This window comes from Channa argus, chromosome 1 (genome assembly GCF_033026475.1).
Source record: "Channa argus isolate prfri chromosome 1, Channa argus male v1.0, whole genome shotgun sequence".
Lineage (NCBI taxonomy): Eukaryota > Metazoa > Chordata > Actinopteri > Anabantiformes > Channidae > Channa > Channa argus.
In genome coordinates this window covers 42,498,785-42,513,903 of record NC_090197.1, presented here as the reverse complement: position 1 = coordinate 42,513,903, position 15,119 = coordinate 42,498,785, and the positions used below count along the sequence as shown (strand labels likewise).

General features: G+C 39.4%; 1 protein-coding gene across 1 annotated transcript; it reads left to right on the top strand.

Moving 5' to 3' along the window:
• Window positions 1–10,306: 10,306 nt before the first annotated feature.
• agpat4 (1-acylglycerol-3-phosphate O-acyltransferase 4 (lysophosphatidic acid acyltransferase, delta)) lies at window positions 10,307–14,249 on the top strand. Its single transcript, XM_067523286.1, has 9 exons — window positions 10,307–10,542; window positions 11,037–11,218; window positions 11,452–11,621; window positions 11,739–11,900; window positions 12,015–12,168; window positions 12,288–12,390; window positions 12,482–12,557; window positions 12,939–13,137; window positions 13,738–14,249. Exons 2-9 carry the CDS (start codon window positions 11,041–11,043, stop codon window positions 13,890–13,892), a joined length of 1,197 nt encoding a protein of 398 aa, XP_067379387.1. The 5' UTR covers window positions 10,307–10,542; window positions 11,037–11,040; the 3' UTR covers window positions 13,893–14,249.
• The last annotated feature ends 870 nt before the right edge of the window (window positions 14,250–15,119 follow it).

Here is a 15,119-nt window from a genome sequence, read left to right as displayed (position 1 = left end):
ACGCCTGAAACCCACTAACTGTGTTTCTCTGCTTTCTTTCTGGGGGATTCCAGCTCAAGATTTCTGCACACAGACATGTCTGAAATGTTTTTTTTAACAATGTGAACTTAAAGCCACTGCTAATAGACTGCCACAAACAACAGTTTTTTTTTTAAAGTTTTGATTTGTTTTTTTAAAGATACAACTTTTATATCTGTACAGTAATATATTGCTACAACCAGCAGCTTGATATTATAGCTTAGCACAAAGACAGGAATTAGCTGGTCTGGCTCTGTTCCTAAAAATTCCTTTTGCACCTTGGTTTATTCATGGATTAAACAAATGTAAAATGTGTTAATCACGCAGCCTTAGAGGAGTTGGAAGGTAACCTTTAGACCGAGCCAAGATGGTAGTTTCTTACTGTTTCCAGTCTTTGTGTTAAGCTAAACTAACATGTTGCTGGCTGTAGGTTAATTTTAGTCACATGACTCGTATCAGTCCTCTTGTTATTGACCCTTAAAAGGTTTCCTTCCTTCTTTCTTTTTTTCCTTTTTTTTTTTTTGATTCTTCTGCTTCCCAGAATCCAATTTAAATCAGCAATTATTGTTCCCATTGGCTATATTAATGAGCGAATGTTATGAATGCGAATGTTGTTGCTGAGCATAGTGACCAAGGCACTGCCAAGGGCAAAAGTGCTATAGGAAAAAAGTGGGTCTGTCATTTGAAATAAGGCAAGCCATTTATTTCAGTGTTCTTCTAGTCATTGGGAAAATATCCATGGTCTTTCTCCTCGCCAACATTTAGGGCGCACACTCGATGCTCCCAGAAAATAGAGGTGCCAGAAGTGTTGGGCTCTAAGCTGGAATCCTGAAGCACAGGGGCTCCAAGCTGTCTGCATGAACCCAGCTCTTTGATATTACTCATGGCTTTGAGATGCTTCACTTTAGAAACTTTAAATGACTGACATCAGACACTGGTACAACATTCAAGAAGCAAGCAACTTTTCCCATGCCGCAGTAATTATATGTTTGGACATTTGCTCAAATCCAGGCTGTAAAGGCATTCATTGTTAGGGATCCATATTCATGAAACCCAAATGGAACAACTTTTTTTTGGTCACGTGTCATATGCAAGTATGATCCTCAGAAATGTCTGGAGTGTCAGAGCAAAACTTGTTTCCACTTAGGTCTTGATGGCACCGGTGTGAAACTGGGAACAGATGCGGTGGGTCTCATTAAATCAGGTTGTGAAGTCTTGGCCTGGCAGTAACCTTGGACAAAACAAATCCAGACCGTGCAGATAGCCACAGGCCTTCTAAAGTCTGATTTATCTGACTTATACAAATAAACTTAGATCAAATACAACCCTTATGTCTTATGGAATGCAAAGACAATCAAGATATCCCCTGCTGCCCCTTGACTTTGAGATAAATCACCCTTCATTTATTTTCAAAGGTATTATCCAAAATTGCAAAAACCTTCATGAAATGGTTTAATATTTAGAAATATGTGTTGGCTGTGTTGTGATATTGGAGCCACATCAACACAACATGAGTCCAGTGCGACCATAGAAGCTTTAATCTTGGGTTGGATGACTTTCAACTATGTAAAAAATAACCTGATAAGAGCTCAAATCCCCAGTTGTTGTAAATGGTGAGTCAGTGTGAAACAGTAGAGTTGAACTGTCCTTGATCAAGACACAGCCTCCGCCTGCTGAAACACTCAACCATCGGGTCAAATAAAGGTCTAAATGAAACAGGCAGAAATGATTTGACACCAGCAGCTGCAGCAAAAGCAAAGATACCACAGTTTGCTGAATGTACATCTAAAGGCTACGTCTGAGGTCCGCCATGCTCAGTGATTGCTGTCCACGGGAGGTGAGTGGTTGACTGGTCCAAACTTTAGTGACACATAAACATATTTTCACATCTCATTACACATCGCCAGGAGTTGAAACCACTGTGAAGATGTTGCTGAATTGTCACTATACCTGTTTGCAGCCATTTCGCAGTTGGGTTGCCTGATTTCGTAGTTGGTATCCGTAACTACCCTTGGTGGTGATCTGGCTCATCCCAGGGGTAAGGGGTTCAATATGACGAACAGCAGCCGATACAGTGTATCACCTTGGAAAATCTAAAACTTGATAGTGACTTGTGTAGTTGGCCTGAAGTTGGCCTCTATGGTTGTTTTCCACTTCCCCACTGAGTACTTGATGAAGGTTTCTAGAGACCCGATGATGTTCTAAGCATTCCAGGATCCATGGGTGAGGCATTGAGTTCTAGCCTTTGTTTTAGTCAATCCTGGCAGTCTTGCAGGTCTCACTGTATCAAGTGACTTTATCTACCAGTAGCTGGCGCTTTGCTCCTCTGGTGTTACTACCAAATCCTTTCTGGGGCCTGTTCATGTACTGAGCAGCTATGATGCCTGACAGGATCTTCTATGTTGTGCAGAAGCAGGTTATTGGGTGGTAGTTGGATGGAACTGACCAACTGAAAACAAACGATAAACAGCATTATCTAGAGACAATAAATGTAATAAAACAGTAATGAAGTTAACACAACATACATGAAATGAATATATTTGTGTAAAAAATTAGCTTTGTTTCTTTCTGTCTGTTAAAGGTTGACCCTCAGGAATAAAGTAAAATTATTTCTCTATTCAAATAATATAAATACGTATAGTGGCAACAGCAAAAGCTATAGAACACCTCTTAGTATATTGTAGACTGGGAAATATTTTTGTTGCAACAAATATAAATAATAAGGTTGTCTTAAACATGTCTAACATGTAATGGTGAAACACTTAAATGGTTTTGCTAAAAAAAATTATAAACCATTAAAGTCTGCTTGATGTATGGAGACATTATATGGAGGATACTATAGTGTCAGAGGACAGGACAGAAGATGACGGCAGTGGTGTGTCTATGGGACTACGAGGCTACAACATCCCCTCCCCTTTCTGAAGTGGAAACAAGTGATCACACCATATCCTCTTACATCTCTGATGGCTTTCTCAGCTATGTTGCTCTGTGCTGTAATGGAACATCCACTCATGAAAATACACACGGCAAGCATCGCTCTATCCTTTTTTTTTTCTTCTCATTTTCCCATTACAAAACCATTGGAAAATGTATCACAGTTTTCCAGTCAACAAGCCAAAATTGTTTCTTTTAATATTATATATGATTTATGCAAATGTAAACATGTTTGTATAAATAAATGTTCACTTCTATCTAAACTTATAAAAGAGAAAAACAAAATTTTAAATTAAGCATATATGATCGCTTTGTAATATTGTTTTGAAGAAAAAAAATGTTTTCATAAATGAATTGTATACCTTATCCCTTTAAGATAATTAGTCACTATTGCTAATAATAAAATGTGCAATAGGAGAGGGAAGCAGGTTCTTCTTAAGTTCTGATTTTACTGAATGTAATTTTATTCTGTGCTCTAAAAAAAGTACACACAAACTTTTGGAAATGATTTAAGTGATACGAACATTCAGAAAATAACTTTTTTTTGTGTGTTCTCAGTATTTTTTCATTTATTTTTTTTATGTGGGATGCCCTTCCTGATGCAATCCTCCTCAATTTCTACTGGGTTTGGACCAGCACTGCATAGCTGGGGAGGGGAATGGGCTGTTAGGGATTCAGTGTCTTGCCCAGAGACACTTTGACACATAGCTGGGACTGGGGACTGAACCATCAACCCTGTGGTCAGTGGACGACTGCCTTTATCAACTACAGCCGCCACGATCTCAAGTATGACAAAAGGAGAAATTGTAACACCTTTCACTTGATATGATTAATCCTACAGAATATGTGAAGTCTAATACTGCATTTGCTGAGGTCCCAGCATGCACCAAAACTAATGATGTCACTAGATATACTACACATGAAGAGAATAATGTTTATTATCTTATGGATATGTTAGGACGTAAGCAAACAGTTGCTGAAGTTGATGTGTTGGAAGCAGGACAATGAGCAAGCTGAAGGATCTAAGGGACTTTTACAAGAGCTAAACTGTGCACTTCTCAGTACCTATGTAAAAAGGCCCAAGGAAGGACAACGGGTAAACCGGCGACAGGATCATGGTTCCCATGCCTCTCTGTCAGCAGGAAAAACCATCTAGCCATTAATGCAAAAAATGCTCAGGAATAGCCTGACAAAGAGTTCAAGGTGTTGCTTTAGCCTCTATATAAAGTCATGTCTAGTTTAGCTTAACAACCTTTCAAATTCTGTGAGCGGGGAGTTGGCTGCACACATGCCCAGAACAGCTGTTGGCATTGTCTGAAACAAAACAATGTAAGAATGTGTGTGGGATGACCAATTTTCTAGGCAATCCTTTCACTACCAAACAGTTAGAATAATCTTCACAAGCTGTTTGGGTAAAAATGTGATGGTCTCTTTATGCTTGTTGGAGCAGTGAAAATGCCCCTGACAACCTCAGGGATTTGTAAGAATGTTGACACAGGAAGACAGTGGCTCACTCACTGTCTGGTTGTTCTGCAGACGTCAGGAGGGCTTATGAAGAGGTACCACAATGTAAAAATATACCATTACATGCCTTTCAAGCAGGATCTTACAAGCAGCATTATTACTAGAAAAATGTATTAGCATTAACTGATGTTATGTCTATGTGCAACAAGCTGTCAATGACATATTTACTTTTTGACAGAGAGTGCTGTTAAGTCTAATGTGATAGCAAGCATTTTGCTACTGACACATGCAGCAGACCAAAGCAACATTGTCATTCATTTCAAACTTTGGCCAATTGGCAGTCCGGTATTCAGCAACCCTTTTAAATTTTGATTAGCTCTTTAACAATCCCTGAGGGACATAGTTGTCTCTTTAGCAGCTTCAATTATAATCGAGTCAATAACGGCTGTCTGGATATATCAGACTAACAGCACAAACCGTAGCTCCCACACATGCACTGTGACCAGAGTTCTGCGCATGTGACCTCATGTTGAATGGCTTTCTCATCCCTGTGCATTCAAATCCCAATTCTGACATCTGTCAGAGGAAGCAGAAGTAAAAGGTAATAAAGAGGACACATAATTGCATAACCATGCACTATTTAAATCATCTTCTCCTTGGTAATGGCATTGCATCAAACTCCGGCCAGTTCCTCTCGGCACTTCAGGTTCAGGTCTCATGCATGGGTCCCAAAGACCAGCATAGAAAGTTTCTCCAGAAAGCCTCTCAATTTTTCAATGGCAGTTGGATGTGATGGTGGGGCCCACGGTTAGTTAGTCCAATGGACAAGGCTGCAGAGTGTAGTCCCAGGAGAAATAGACAGTACATACAGTACATCAGGTTCTCATTACCAGCCTATTGAACATATATACTGTGTCAAATAAAATTTAGGCCCCAGGCTATGTTGTCACTTTTTCTGATTTGTACATTTTTCCTAAAGGTCCAAAAGCCCAGTGCATGCATTTATTTCATGACATTCCAGCATGCAGTCGTCTGAAATGACTTCATCAGATTTAGCGCCTTGTTTACTAAAAGTCTGTGGAAAACCAGAATGCATGCAGCAGGTCAGAGTTCTCCATGATTCATTTACCCAATTCACACAAATACAGTATTGTCCCTCACATGTTTCCATCAGAATACCAAGTACTGCAGATGACTCTGCTGTTAGTCAAACGCATGCATTACTTGCATTAACATAAACATGGCTGTGTTCTTTTGCTCACACTTTTAAAAGCAGTTTTTACTATCACCTGCATATGATACTGAGCTGCACATTGTTCTATAGTTAATACATTTGGAGCACTATGAGGAATATAGTATATATATTATATATAAGTAGGGTTTTGACAGTCATACGCCTGAGTAAAGTGATAAATATCCACTGATAGTCATATAACTTTAAAGACTTAAGATTTATGCCGCATCTACACCCACCTGGACAAGCCTGGGCGGTCTAAGGATTATATCCTTTGACTTTTCCAGTGCCTTTACCATAATCCAGCCTATCCTGGGGGGGGGGGGGGGGAATTAAATAGCACACCCTTTCTCATCATCCTGTATACCCCTGACTTCAGGTACAACTCAGAGTCCTTCCACCTTCAGAGGTTTTCTGATGACTCTGCGGTTGCGGGATGTGTCCAGGGTGGAGATATCACGGAGTATTGATCATAGGTGGACAGTTTTGTTTACTGGCGTGAGGACAATCATCTCCAGCTCAACATCAGTAAAACAAAGGTACCGGTGGTGGACTTCAGGAAGTCCAGGAATCCTGTCAATCTTCTCTCTATATAGGGAGGGGGTTGAGTTAGTTTGGGAGTACAAATACCTGGGTGTCCGTTAATGCAGCATCAATATACAGGAAAACACAGAGCAGGCTGCATTTTCTAAGGAGACTAAGGTCTTTCAACATCTGCAGCACCATGCTGTTTTATGAGTCAGTGGTAGCCAGCTCCATCTCCTATGTTGTGGTTACCTGGGGCAGCAATATGAAGGTGGCAGCCATTAAGCTGTTCAACTCATCCCTTCTGTAAAAAGGTGGGAACTAAATGGTCAAAATGGACAAATAGTATTGTTTCTTATTATTATTTATCCTATTTTTTTATTATCATATTGTTTATTTATGTTTACTACTCAGTAGTTTGTACTTGTACTTGTTTAATTTCTTGCTTTGGTGAAAGTTTTTTCCTTTCTTTTTTTCTTTTTTTCACATGGAGAGCAGCTGTAAAGAGGCAACACAATTTCCCTTTGAGATCAATAAAGTTGTTTGAGTCTTGGATTTTGAATCTTGAATCTAGTGGAGTCGAATGTTAATTTGTCTCGCCTAAAAGGAGTTAAGACCAGTGACAGTCTATTGATGCTGAGTGGCTCATAAATCACACTTGTGCAGTGATTTCACTTAATCCTTGGTGCATTCTTTATACAGGGTGCTCATCCAATTCACCCCTGTGTTGCTCAGCCAAAAGTATAGTTCTTTCTGGCTGAAAGCTGTTGACTTTGGCCAGATGCATCAACCTGATTCAGCCCTGACTAAAAAATGTCAGCTGTCACCACTGATTTTTACAGCAATAACTAATTAGTTTCACTAAATAAATGAAGGAATTAAAAGCGATTAAAAACGTTCCAATCCACACACCTATAATGGTGACAAGTGCAACATTAAAGCTGATATTTTTGTTCTGGGTTTTCCCCCAGTAAAGTCCTGCGTCATTCCATCTGGTGTTTAGTTTGATTTAGCAAGAGGGCATTTAAAAATTATTTTTATAACCCCTGTTCTATTTAATAGTGGACAATAAATAAAAGTAGGAGGATGTCAACAAATGTCAAGCGCTGCACTTCTACTCATGACATGACATGACATGTCCTCATATGGTATCTGATTGCCTGCTGTGCCAAAGAAGAGCCCTAGAAGGGTAACACTAACCGTAACACATAACTCATTTAATGAAAGTTGACATATCTTGGAACAGTTTAACTTCTTGTGGTTGGGTGCCCCTGCAACACATCTTTAAATCCAGTAACCCCATATCAACTGCACTTTTCCACTGAAGATTCAGTAAAATGTGAATTAGACACTCTCCTTCCTGGCTGCCCACTTTGGGCAAGAGGCACACTAATGTTAGTCTTTTCAGTTTAACAACCATTTTCAAGACGTATGTTTTCACTTGGGTTTATATTTTCCATTTAACAGTCACTCTCATGCCTCTTTCATAGCTGGGCTTTGGCTAAGTCCAGCAGTGTTTCAGCTTGGGTGTTCTTGGAGTATATCTGCATTGTGTGAGATTCAAAAAAATGGAGTAGTTATTGAAATTTATTTTGGTATCATGCATCAAACTTTTTTTTTTAAACATTGAGGCTACCACAGTCTTTATGATCTTTTAAACGATTCTAGTCACCTCTGCATTAAATATAAGTTTACTTCATTAATATTTTTGCGTTGTATGTTCAGATTCTGACATTGGATAGCCATTTTCACATTTATGTTCTGCAAGATTATCTGAAAAAAAATTATGGTTCAATATAAAAATGCAAAACTTCCAGAACATCTGTGCTGAGAATGGACTTTCCAGTGAAGCAGGAAACATTACATTTACAAACTAGGTTTATTCGTGTATTCACAGCAAATTTCATCTACAAAAAGTTAGATCATATAGACCATATAATGGCTTAAATCAGAAAACAGAATCAGAATCAGATTCTGGTTTATTTAATTCTTAAAGTGTTTCCATTAAATAATTGGACACCACACTTTAATAGTAATGAGCAACATGACAGTGCAAATGACCCTGTGTTTCTGAAGACGCAAATATTGTATGTATGAAAAGCATATAACATATTTAATTTACAAGTTTTACTGTTACTACCTTAAGTTGCCTGGTATAACAGTAAAAAAGACAAGACAAAAGTTCCATAAACTTGCACGATGGACTCATTTGACTAATCTAAACCAAGGTATTTAAAAGGTTGGTTCACTTAGCCTGGGTATCAGGTAAAGAGTTGATTTAGCCCACTTTTCAAAGGTGCTTTTCAAAAGTGATTTTAAATTACTAACACTCTTCCTTACTTCAGCTAACAGTGTAACATTTGCTATGCTCCTTCGCTTCTGTAGCTACAAAATGACTTTCATACACTAATACTTACTGAACATTATTCCCCTGTGCCGCTTTACACTGCTGCTCGTTGGTATTTGGTAAAGACATGCCCTCTCTCTTCAAATTTATTTGATCGTGAAAGAAACCTTGGTAAATATTCTTAGGAACCCCCAAGGTGGAACAGTCATGGTACAGTATTAACGTCCTTTTAGATGTCTCCAGATTGCAAAATAAAAAGAATCAAATGTAGTTTAATTTGATTTGGAAATTCCATGTGATGACATGTTTTAATAATAAAAATGAAATGATTTGACATTTTCCTCATCTGGGAAACCTATTCTGTTCGTTTCAGCTGTGTTCGGTGAGTCTTTATTTCCCTCTGCTGTTGGCATGAGGAAATGATTGGAGACATTTATTTTGGGCAAATTGACGTAAGCACATCTTCTGCTCAGCCAGGAAAGTTTACGAGTGTAGTTTCATCCACTTCTATACGTTATTACTTAAAATACTGTGATTTGTTTTTGTTTGGTTGTTTTTTTTTTGTGAGAGGAGATAAATATTTCAGTGTTTTCATTAGTCAACTCATATAGTCAATTTTAACTGTGAAAACCCTGATTTATGCCTGAATCCCTGATTCTCTTGAACGGGTATAATAAACTTTGTTAAATGCATCATGGAAATCCTTGACATTTGGAAAGTGGATTCAGTGTTGATGGTTATTCATGTTGTAAACTCAGTGATGTAATCTTCTGATGTGAAGTGATGTAAAGTTCTGTTGCAAAAGCAGGGAGAGCGTCAAGTATTTTTAAATTATTTTGGCTTCTGCTCCATTAGGAAAAATCACTTCATTTAACGTACATACAACACATTACCAGCAAGAGGTGCTGTAAGGCGCAATTTTGTATAGCCGTTGTCTGTCAAACTCCATGTCATCTTAGTTCCACAGGCTTTTAAATAGCGACATCACTGTGGAAGCGATTTTGATCTAGTTATTATTCAAATCCGGTCACAATCAAACAATGAAGTGACATTGTTTACCAGTCCGCGGCTACGTTTACTGCTTTATGATCATGTTGCCCGTCATAAAGAAAACACCACTGCGCACGTGCCTCGCTTCCAGTTCGCTTCGTGTGAAGTTCGCTTAGCTTGCGTTCGCTTTGCTCCCGCGAAGTCTGTGGTGCAACAATATCCGGTTGACCTGACGGAGAAGGTGGAACTAACATTTCTTTGAAAAAATAAAACTACAGGCGAAATAAAAGAGGCTACAGAAAAGGACAGATTCCAAAAGTGACTTAGATTAACCAAACAACAGCTGTCGTTTGCTCGCTAGCCGTGGCAGCTCTTATAGGTTATATTCCAGCCATTTTATGACCTTTCTTTATTTTGACCACAATACACAATAGATAAGTGCACCTTATCTTCGCCATGACGTAACCATCACTCACCAAAGAGGTTGAAAAAACAAAGAGGTGTCACTCAGTCCCAGTTTGAGGAACGACAGCGTGAAATTTCACCAGCATCCTCACACAGTGTGTATTGTCCAGGGGGGAGAGATTTTGAGAGACGGTCTTGCAGAGATCACGTATAGGCACAGATGTTTATCGGAGACCAGATAAAGAAAACTTGCATAACTTATGATTTCTGTGATCTTGCGTGCAGTCCCGTACATCCCACCATAGTTTATCATGGGATGTATAAACGATCTTTGAAGTCAGCCTGTTCTCCAGAGTTTTTCTAGAAGGAAGTACAAGCTCACATGTGTCTCCATCGCCAGGCGTGGCTTTCCGATGGGTGTGCTTCCTTGTGAGAGCAAGGTTCTTTTCATCCGTGAGTCGACTGTGGAGTACGCGTCATATTGAATGAATTCTGAATAAAAACAACGAGAACTACATGTGGTATGGACGTATAGCCTATGAAGACTTGAGCGATTGGGTTTTTATTTCGAAAAGTTAAAGGTCCCTGTGGCAGAAAGACTCTGTTTGAGCGTACAGACCAATAGGTGTGTATCACTATTTTATATTTAAATAATTAAATTGACCTTTATCACAGTGGCACTTTGAAACCTCTGTAACAGACAAATCCTTATTAACTGCTGGATTACAGTGTAATTGAGCTGGAAACACAGGTATCTTAAAAATGTTCATATAGGGAAGTATTATGCCAAACATTCAGCATTGTTGCAGTGAGAGATATGATGAAACTGTGTCACTGTCCCTAAAAGCATTGTGTGTAGTGTGACCTCACAGTTTTCCTTGTAACTGGCCGTTTAAGCGTAGTCCAACTCAAAGGCTCCATTCAGCAGATAAAATCAGAGAGTCCAGTCAAAGAAAACCTTTATATCAGATGAGGCTCAGCACTTTGAGAATACTTGCTTCTAGCTGTCCAGGATAACACCAGTTTAAAAATAATTCTCGACAAGATTGAAAGGTGAAGTACAGTTTGCCATCTTCTGACATAAAGCTTCTGACATGATAAATTTTGCTACATTCACAGAAACATGGGCCTCCTGCAGCTGCTGAAATCACAGTTCATATGCCACCTAATCATCTGCTACGTTTTCCTGGTCAGTGGCCTCTTTATCAACCTGTTGCAGCTCTGCACTTTACCTCTAAGGCTTGTCAATAAGCAGCTGGCCCGCAGGGTCAACATCGTACTGGCCTACTGTATCAGTAGTCGTAAGTATTGTTTTTTCCAATGAACTGCAGCGTGTTATAAAGACGATACTGAAATAAGTTGCCTGTCTGTCTGTACTGGGTTTGTTTTGATACTTAAAGGTGGAAATTAGTCATTTCAGTGTTAATGAACAAGATTCAAAACTTCAACTCTGTTCATTGCACACAGTGGAGTGTGTAATGACGACTTTACAACTACGCCAATCCATAATGTATTATTCTCTAATTATACCCAGAGATGGTAGCTGCCCTGGAGTGGTGGTCGGGGACAGAATGCACACTCTACACAGACCTGGAGAGTTATCCATTTTATGGAAAGGAGAATGCGATTGTGGTTATGAACCACAGCTTTGACATAGACTTCCTATTAGGCTGGACCTTCTGCGAGAGATATGGAGTTCTTGGGGTAAGAGAAAATATGCCAGTAGAGCACACCTTTGCGTTTTGGCCATAGGTTTGTTTTTTTTCCCTCTCCGCCATCTTTGAGTTACTTAATATGCTTTCAATTTTAACCTTTTTCTAGAGCTCAAAAGTGTTGGCCAAGAAAGAGTTGGCATACGTGCCAGTTATTGGTTGGATGTGGTACTTCCTGGAGATAGTTTTTTGCAAGAGGAGATGGGAGGAGGACCGAACAACAGTGGCTCACAGTCTGCAAAATTTGCGGGATTACCCGGAAAAGTTCTGGGTAAATTTCCACTTATTGTAAAGTCAACATGAAAGAAAGTGAAAGCTTAGCAGTAGTGTGACATCACAGAGATGAATAAGGCCATTAATGAGCACTCTGTTTTGCTGGGGTTAGTTCTTGCTTTTCTGTGAAGGAACACGCCTCACACCAAAGAAGCACCAGGTCAGCATGCAGATAGCTGAGAGCAAAGGCTTGCCCAAACTGAAGTATCATCTTTTACCGAGGACAAAAGGATTCTACATCACGGTTCAAAACCTCAGAGGAAATGGTGAGTGTCTTCTGTGATACAAAAGTACGCATCAGATAATGTAAGGTAAATTTTGAGAGGGTTTACCAAATCTAATGACTTGTACATATAACTGCTGCTGTGTGTCTCACCATGTGTAGCTGCAGCTGTTTACGATTCGACGCTGAACTTCAGAAACCGTGAAACTCCAACCTTGCTTGGAATTCTTAATGGCAAGAAATACCATGCAGATTTATACGTAAGGTATAAAGAAAGGTTTTCCAAAGAGTATTGCCGTATTTCCCAGTGTTGCTGAGCTTTCTCTGACTAATCCAACCTCCCCTTTTACTTGCAGAAGAATCCCACTGGAGTTGATCCCAGAAGGTGAGGCAGAATGTGCTGATTGGCTCCATAATCTGTACCAGGAAAAGGTTAGTGAATATAAGAGAAGCTGGGTTTCTGAAGGAAAATGTGAGACCGCCAAGATAGTGAAAACTGAAGCAGTAGCTATACTCATTAAATATTTATGCTTGAATTAGTAAAATAGTGCCTCTGGGTTAATATTTTATTATGAAAGCTAGGAGGATATAAGTAGTACATTGGCGAGGTAGCAACTCTACATAAAAACCTTGTGAGAAACCCTGTGTGTTTGGCTCAGCTCTGAAGCTCCTCAGTTGTCTGGTCACATACTTTATGGCATTTAATTAATTTATCCAAAACGATTCAGATGAATGAATTATGTTATAGAAGGTAGTTCTGTTTTGGTGCCTACCACTGTGCTGTCAAATTGAGTCTTCATAACTTATCCACAGGACAGCTTTCAGGAACAATACATACAGACCGGACGTTTCCCTGGCTCCATAGTGAACCCTCCACGCCGACCCTGGTCTCTGCTCAACTGGCTCTTCTGGTCCTGCTTGCTCCTCTACCCACTAGGACTGCTACTTGCTCAGCTGATCAGCTCTGGGTCGATACTGACCATCTTCACTTCTGTGGCCCTTTGCTGTGCAGGTTAGTTTCATGCATTCACATCCAAAGCGCAAAGCCACCCTGAAATAGGCAAAATGGACCTACCTTCAGTTTAACCAGCTCCTTTTTATCCAAACATTCCATAAAGCAGCAGATCTGACAACTCAAATGTAAGTCCGCCTTTTTGGAAAATATGACTTAGTCTTCAGAGCATGTCCCTAACAGCTCTCAGGCATGTGTGTGCTTAGCAAAGTTAAACATTCATCTGAATACTTTCACTGAGATGCCAAATGGAGAAATGATTTCTCTAACAGCATGGGTTCACGAGGAGCGTGTTACAGTTTCCACAATAAATAAGTGTCTATGGTTTCAGGTGTAAATGACAAATTCAGTTTCATTTTTTACCAAACTTACCCCTTAGCTTCTCATCTCAAAGTGACAAATTGAACAATGCCATTAAATTCTAATCCTAAAAAATCTTTACAATTTGAGGGGAAATTTACAAAATTTTAAAATGAATTTGTGGATACTGTGGAACTGGAAAACCATGTCCTGTGCAGGATCTCTAAAATGGTTGCCACTTCCTTGTGACTTACTCAAATAATGTTGTAAATCTTTCTTTCGTGAATCTTTCATTCACAGCTTCAGTGGGAGTTCGCTGGATGATTGGCCAGACTGAGATTGACAAAGGCTCAAACTATGGGAACAAGGAGGTTCCTGAACAACAACTAAAGAATCCAGACAAACTCAATGCAGCTTCATTGCACAATGCAAGCTGCCAGCAGCAGAATTCATAAACACCAGTTGGGATCCTGCTGGTCTAACAAGTGCAAACCTGCTTCAGAGGACAATGCAGGACAGCATAGTCTCATCTTAACACTATGCTGCAAAAGCTCGAGACACAAGATCACGAAACTGGACTGTGCTGGCCAGCACAAAATTTTAAGAATGCGAGGCAAGATGAAATATGACCTCATTACACAGTTTTTAAATCAGGGAGTAAAGATTTTAATATAAGCATTTCACTGGTGACTGAACCTAAAGTTAAAATTCAACTAAGTGAAAAATGGACTACAGTAATTAATAGTAATGTAAACATAATTATAAATCTCAGCTTCATGGTTCAATAAAACACACATTTTGCTTTTAAAAAACATTGGTTTATTAATGTTAATGGCACATAGTGACATTGTAAAAGCAGCAGAGTGTGTGTGTGTGTATCTCTGTGTGTGTCTGTGTTTGCTTGCGTGGATGGTTTGTGTTCCGCAGTAGAAAAGGACAATAGGCTACATTCCAAAAGCTCCTGAAGGCTCCAACTTGACATTTACTCCTTAGCAAAGAAAAAGGGAAAATTGTAACTAAATGTTTCCTAATGTCAGCAATGGCCACTTGTCAAATTATTACAACTAGTATTTGAATGTTTGGAAAGTAGAAATGTTCAAGTGCCCGTGTACGATTCATCTCTATATCTTTGTACTTGACATGATGTAGATGTTCTTACAGTTACATTACTCAGCAAGTTGAAAACGAATAGTCATCACTTCTTGCTGATGGTGTGAAGTGAGATCCAGTAGTCAGATAAAAAGCTATTACAGTTTTCCTCGTTCATCACTTAGTGGCGACAGAAATCTTGCCTGAAGCAAAAAAAAAAGATGAACATTGCTTTGCACATCATTACATCTGCAGGACTAATAACTCTTGAAGCTGTGGTGTTGGCCGCTGTCGCACATTGCCACACAGCCTAAACCCCCATCTACTGCTTGTCGAGTGGGATTACAAAGACCTAAATGGTTTACCAGTTAAGGGAAATGCAGTTCTAAATGTGAGATCTGGGGTAGCTTGAGGCTATGAACAGTTAATTTTCTTTAGGCTCCTTCACATTTTAAATTGTAATCATTTAAAAGACCGGGTTCATGTTTCTGTCATTGGTCAGATGCAGCACTTCCTGAAAATAGGTTTCTGTAAGAGGAGGTGGGAGGAAGACAGGACAGGGCCTCCAGAACCTGCTGCATTACCCTGACAAC